Source organism: Petaurus breviceps, unplaced genomic scaffold (genome assembly GCF_028583685.1).
Source record: "Petaurus breviceps papuanus isolate PSGF00001 unplaced genomic scaffold, PetGlider_PUasm1.0 183, whole genome shotgun sequence".
Taxonomy (NCBI): domain Eukaryota; kingdom Metazoa; phylum Chordata; class Mammalia; order Diprotodontia; family Petauridae; genus Petaurus; species Petaurus breviceps.
In genome coordinates, this window is record NW_027185791.1 from 16,565,298 (window position 1) to 16,572,520 (window position 7,223).

Below are 7,223 nucleotides of genomic sequence, written 5' to 3' on the forward strand. Positions count from 1 at the left end.
TGGGATAGGAGGGAGGGAAATTTAGTCAGTCTTTTACAATATATCTACTATGTTACTGTTTTTCATTAGCTACACATGTACAATCTATACTGAACTACTTATCTTCCCAGTAAGGGTAGGTGACAAGGAGGAAGGGAATGAATCTGGAATTCAAAGTTTTAAAATCAAATGTTTAAAATATATATATACTATTAATAATACTATTTTACATGAAATGGGAAATAAGATATACGGGCACTGGGGCATAGAGATCCCCAGGAAAAGTCGAAAGGGGAATGGGAGAAAATATGGGAGAGAGCAGACTGGAGAAGGGGAAACTGTGGGACTCCTATTTTGGGGCAGTGGGTAGGGGGAAAATGGGGAGAAAATTTGTAACTCAAAATCTGGCGGAAATGAATGATGTAAATCAGAAGTTAATAAAGCATTTGAAAAAAACAAAAAAATAAAAAAACAAAACAAAAGTTTCCCTACCAATAGGAGTTGGGCCACACTCCCAAATCATCTCTGTAACAAAATAGCTAAGTAAGAAAGAAATGAGTTCTAAAGAATTGGATTCCCCTTCAGCTTCTATTCTTCTCTAAACAAGTAGTTATAAATCTAAACACAGGAAAGATAGTGGTGGGTGCTTTCTAACAGCTGCCTGTGGTAATGTTAGCTATAAGCCTATTAGTGAATGCCGGCTATAAAACATACAGAAAATGCCAAAGAGCTTTGTCATCTTCTCCATAACTTACCTGAACCTTTTTCACCAATCCCTTTCTTTTCAGTCTACAGTCTCTGAAAGTTTCTGGAAGAGTCTGCAGAAATATAAAGTAATAGATGAATAATCCTCAACAAATCACCACAAGAAATAACATTCTATCTGAAAATAACTACTACAGATGTTGAAGTTGCGTGGTACAGTGGAGAGAGCACTGGCTCCAGAGTCGGAAGGCTCCGAGTTCAAATTCCACTTTGGATGATGACGTTGGCAAGTCCCTTTACCTTCTTCCACCCCAGTTTTCTCATCTGCAAAATGAGGGGGTTGGAACAGTTGGTCTCTGAGGTTCCTTCTAACTCCAGACTTATGATCTTATAATTCATTTTTAATAAACCCAGTTTATATTAATGTTAAGAGTCTGTCACTTCATGAGATGGGAAATCTCTCCACAGATGCAGATTGCAAATGTCTACAATCTCCAAAAGTTGCCGAGGTCCACACATATTAAGTGCTAGATGCTCTAGTCCACCCAATCCTTCCCTTCTCTTACTTTGCCTGTACTGTATAGGCAAACCCTGTTAATATACACTGTCTCCTTCTTTAAATGATTTATCTTGACAGCTACACCGTAAGCTCAATAATGTAAGGAACTCTGCATTCAGCTGTACACACACACACTCACATATACACACACTCATAAACACTCACACACACACACACACACACACACACACACACAGATCCTAGAGCTATTCTACGTTACTGCATAATTCTTCTCTGGGTTTCCAAGTCACCACCATGACCTGCTTGAAAGAACAGTGTTAGTGGTCAGAGCTGTGAGAAAAGAGTGAAAATAATCAAACAGTCCCTGGACTAGAGCAGGCATGCTCCTGAAGGAGCCCTGAGCCCGGGTCCCAGGGGCGGCATGCTGCTGAACAGAATGGGACAATTGTCAGACAGAACGCTGACTCGGGAGTGAGCTCACTTTCCTAAAGTCAATCACTTCCTCTGACCGTTTGATGTTTTCTTTTTAACATCTATGGATTTGCTCAGTTAAAGTCCTATTATATTTTCTTACGTTCTTGTTTCTGTGTCTTCTTGGTTCTTGACTACCTACCTGGACTCAATGTACTAACTCCTTCTCAACAAGTCACAAGCATTTTGGGTTAGAAGGGGCCTGCAAGATTATCGAGTCCAACATCTGAACTTTACAAGGAAGGCATCTATGGACATGTAGAGGCTCTAGGATCTACATGCACCCCAAGTCCAGGTTATTCTTCTAGGTCCTCTGGTTCCTAGTGTTGCTTTGGCTTGGGTCATTCCTGTACCTGGCCTCTAATTTTCTGCTCCCAGCCTGGTCTTAAATCTACCAGGTCCTGTAACATTATTGCCACCATTCACCATTCACGCCTTATCTTGATGCTGATAACCGGAAAGGAGAATATCCTTTCTTCATCCCTGTGAGATGATGAGAGCCTGACACAGGATGACAGCCCAAAGGGCAGAGAAAAGAAGTGGTAGAAAGGTTAATATTTTGGCCAGTGACTGAATATGTGGAGTGAAAAAGGAAAAGTCAAGTTTAAGTCTGAGGTTCTAAATCTAGGTGACATCAAAGACAATAATGACTGCAACAGAAATAGAGAAATCTGGAGGAGGGACAGGTTTTGACAGAAAAACCATGTCCTGTTAGGGACATGTTAAGTATGAGATGTCCATCAGGCAGCTGGAACTGTAGCTAGGAGAGATTCAGGCTGAATACATAGATTTGAGAGTCACCTATAGAAAGATGATAATTGAACTGGTGAGAACTATGATAGAACACCAAGTGGGAACAGTATAGAATGAGAAGGGAAAGGAAAAGAATAGAATAGATGGGACAAAAGGGAATCTTAAGGGACACTCAAACTTGTAGAGAAAGAAATAGGCATTAAGATGGCAGAGAAGACGAAAAAAGCATTGTAATCCAGAAAAAAAAAAAAAACATTACCCCCCTCCCCCGGCCTAGTCTTTAGCTATGACCCATTCTTCTACCTGATACCACCTTTCTTCTGTCCTGCCTCTTCTCTGGAATCCTCCACATCCAGAATCTTCTGCTCCAGGTTAGAAATTTACAGTTATCTAGCTAGATTGTTGGCAACCTCCCTGTGACTTCAAGCCTGGGAAATGAATCAGACCCACTATCTGTAACTGCCCTCCCACAACCCTCTTCCCCCTAAAAGAATAAGAGCCCTTCCTCATAGCAAATAAGTGAATTCAAGCAAAACAAATTCACACATTGGTCACATCCAAAGATGTATGACTCATTCTGGGCTACAGCCCACCATCTCTCTTCCAAGAGGTGGGAATAATGCTTCATCATCAGTTTTCTAGAGTGAGGACCAGTAGCCACCTTGAGAACTCTGAAATCTTTTAAAGTACGATAGTTACTGAATGAATTGTTCTCTTGATTCTGCTCCCTTCGTTCTGGATCAGCTCATACAAGTCTTCTCAGGTCACTCTGAGTCTGACCCTTTCATCATTTCTTACAGTGCAATAGTGTTCCATGACATTCACATAACATTCGTTGTTCAGCCATTCCCTAATATTTTCTAAATTTTTTTTTATTTGGGGGGGGGGTTACAACAAAAAGTGTCACTACAAATAAGTATCTGTTCAGTCATTCCCCATTATATTTCTATTTTTTTGCTACAATAAAAAGAGCTGCTATAAATTTTTCTGTACATATGGGTCCCTTCCCTCTGTGTCTGACCCCTTTGGAATATATGCCTAGTAATGATATCATTGGATCAAAGGGGATGCACTCTTTAAGGAATCTGGGAGTATAGTTTCAAATTGCTTTCCAGAAAGGCTGAACCAATTTATAGCTCCACCAACCTTAGAGTGCCAGACTTCCCACAGCCCCTCCAACAATTGTCATTTTCCATTTGTGTAATTTTTGCCAATGTAACAGATGACGTAGAACCTCAGAAATGTTTTAATTTGCATTTCTCTTATTATTTGTGATTTGGAACATTCTCATTTGATTATTTATAGCTTTCATTTCTTCTTTTGAAAACTGTCTATTCATAACCTCTGATCATTTATCATTGGTGAATGGCTTTCCTTTTTTTTTTTAACATATTTATATCAATTCTCCACATATCTTAAATATCAGACCCTTATCAGGAGAATTTGCTACCAAGAGTTTTCTTCTCAGTCCACCATTTTCTTTCTAATTCTAACTGCATCACTCACTGGTTCTACAAAAACTTTTCAACTTCATGTAACATTGTCCCTTTTATCCCCATCCCTTCTTCCACCATATGTCCTTCCCTTCTCTAATCTACTTATGATATGACCTTTTATATCTGGGTCATGAGATATGTACTATTGTGTAGCCCTCCGTCTCCTCTCCCTGCATTTACACACAGGGGAAGCATTCATAAGTATCAAACTGATTCTTTATGTTTGGTTCCTCTCCTGGTTCTCTGCTCTGCTTCATCCTGTTCACATCTCTGGCTGCTTGCACATCTCGCTAGGAACTAGCCTATGCCCTGCCATCAGCTCCCTTTTACTCACACTGCTTTCGCGTTGTATCTCTTTTCACCAACACCTTGCAAGTCACTCTAGTTGTGATCTCTGGACACTCAAACTATTCATGCAAAGTAAGCTATGACCACGGCTGGTTGGCCATTTACTCTTCCTATTCTGCCGCTGTGTGGCAGAATGACTGAATGGACCTTAGAGATGACCATCTCACCCAGAGTGGAGACAGGGATGGGGGTGGGGTGGGGGGAAAGGAGAGAACTTGGTTAATGGCAGAGCCAGAACAAAAATCTGGGTCCTTTGGGATCGAGAAGTCTCGGTATCTTTCTACTCCTCTCCTCTTCCTTTCCAGACTACAGAAATGATCCCTCGTCTAGGGAGACCTCGATTCCAAATTTGCCATCTCTAGAACTCAGCCCCTTTCCTTAAAACCCTGATTCTTGTAATGCTGGCAGGACTAAAATGTTTTGATTATTTAATTTTGCAGTTGAATGTGGTAAAAGCAGAAAAACCTTTTATTTGTAAAATATATTATCATGGTTGTTATTCCTTATTAAATATTAATATTAGTTCTGATGCTAACAATAGCCTATATTTCTATAGCACTATAAGGTTTACAAAGCACTTTCCTAAGAATAGCCCCATCAGGTCAGTAGTGGCAGGTATCATCACTGCCATCTTTCAGATGAAAAAACTGAGGCACAAAGAAGTTACCAGTAAGTGCTGAAGCTGTGACTTGAAGATTCCTGGGCTTTCTTCTCTGTCCAGGGCTCTTTCTCTTTTCTTGCCGTAGGATCGTAACTTTAGAGTTGGATAGGACCATAGAGACCATCTAATCCAATCTCATGTAACAGAGCAGGAAACTGAGGTTCAGAAAGGTGGATTTGCCCAAGGTCACATGGTGGTTACTAGGAGAATTCAAATGGCTGGAGATGGAAGATCAAGCCAATAGAGAGAGCTGACACGGCTGTTTCTGTATCTTTTCTCTTCCATCCTTGCAGTTGATTATGTCTTGAAGCATTTTAGGTAACTTGTATTCAGATCACTTCGGCCAAGAAGTTCAGAAATTTGGCTAGATAGAAAACAACTGTAACCCTATTTTATGTTAAATTTAAAACTGTATCATCTTAAGAGTCAAGCATGGATTAGTTTTACCAAACTTGCAGCTCCAAACCTAAGTGTTTAGGCTGGAGTACATCATGTTCTAGGGCAGAGGTGTCAAATACGTGGCTCCAAGTTAATCCTGAGCCAGATTAAAATGTAATTGGGAAATATTTAACAAAATAAAGAAAGATGCAATAAAACACAGATAACATTACATTGGAAAACTAAGTTGATATGCGACCCAAAGGGATCCTTGTGTGCGGAATAATGGTCCCCATTTCTACCATTGACCTGGGTGACGCCAGTTACTGACAGCGTTATGAATGCTGCAGGTCAACTCTAACAGCTATTAAAAAATAGAGTTTTATTGACGCATTTTGTTCCTATAAACAAGGGTCTCTTCCAGCTTTGAAATGCTGTGAGTTCATTGCTTAGAAAGTTCATCTCATGGCAGCTGGAGAAGGGAAGGGAAGTGGAACAAAAATCATTTTCATTGCTCAGTGACTGTCTTCTCTAAGTTTTATGGTGAAGCATCAGAGAATCACAGCTCCAGACACAGAAGGGCCCTTGGAAATTCCAAGCATCTCATTTTAAAGAGGAAGAAACAATTCAAATCCATCCTTCAGTTACTGTCCTTTATCCCTTCTGAATAGACCCTCACACATCATACTTTATTTATGCATTTTTTTATATGGAAAAACACTGGCAATTCTTACACTCAGAAAGCTCATTTCCCCAGAAATGTATTCTCTCTGATAACTGATATTGTAGATACTCTTACAGTATCTTATAGCTCTTAAAAATTTTTCTTTTTTACCCAGAGTCATTCATAGCCTGAAAGCGAATGAGGATGGACACATGCCCACAACACTTAAGTATATATATATACCTGATACAATGAGATCATTTTTGCTTGCATGAAGTCAAGAAAGGAAGTAATTTGTTAGAAAAATCAGAAATCAGATTCAGAGCTGGCAGGGGTCTAAACATTCATCTCCTCTAACCTCTGTGTTTTAGAGAGAAGCAGACTGAATGATTCGTCCATGCTCATACAGGTATTAAGTGGCAGAGTTCAGATTTAGACCCATGATCCTGGGCTCCAAATATAGAAGCAGCCAGGTGGCTCGATGGATAGAGCACTGGGCTTGAAGCCAGGAAGACCTGAGTTCAAATCTGACCTCAGACACCTATTAGCTGTGTGACCCTGGGCAAGCCACTTAATCTACTGGAGAAGGAAATAGCAAATTGCTCTAGCATATTTGCCAAGAAAACTCCATAGACAATACTGGTGTGCCAGAGTCTATGGGATTATAAGGAGTCGGACACAACTGAACAGCTGAACAGCAACCATCACCATGTCTGGCTCTGAACTTAGTGTTTTTTTCTACTACACTAGTTTGCATTTCATAGGGGGAAGAGACAAAAGATTTTTCAACACCTGCCACAGATATGCCCTTGGATGAATATGCTTCCTCCAAAGACAGAAGAAATTATCAAGTGCTTTGTAAACCTTCAAGTGCCATATAAATATCACCAAGCATGATTATTATTATTTCTGGCAACTGGTAACAGTAGTAATTTCAATAGTGTCAGCTGGTGGCTGGACCCTGGGGGAGTCAGGGAGTAAGGTCAAGCACAGAATAGCCATTATCTGACTCCAAGACTGAAATGAGATTCTCAGCAGGAGACTACCGTGTTTCCCCGATAATAAGACACTGTCTTATTATTTTTTTTGGACAGAAAAACACCAGAGGGCTTATTTTCAGGGGAGGGCTTATTTTAATGAACATTGACAGCAATTTTAATAAACAGGTAAATGTGAACAAAAAAATGTACCTTTATTCAATAAGCAAATCACTGGGGAAGAACAGGATGACGCGCTCACTGCTGCAGC

General features: G+C 40.2%; 1 protein-coding gene across 3 annotated transcripts in view; it reads right to left on the bottom strand.

Annotated features, from left to right (window-relative positions):
• BAG1 (BAG cochaperone 1) overlaps nt 1-7,223 on the bottom strand; it is a 53,917-nt gene that overhangs the window by 9,149 nt on the left and 37,545 nt on the right. For all 3 annotated transcript variants that reach the window (XM_069087926.1, XM_069087928.1, XM_069087927.1), the window contains one exon: nt 735-797. In XM_069087926.1, coding sequence (XP_068944027.1) covers nt 735-797 — 63 coding nt within the window. The remainder of the gene's footprint in view (nt 1-734; nt 798-7,223) is intronic.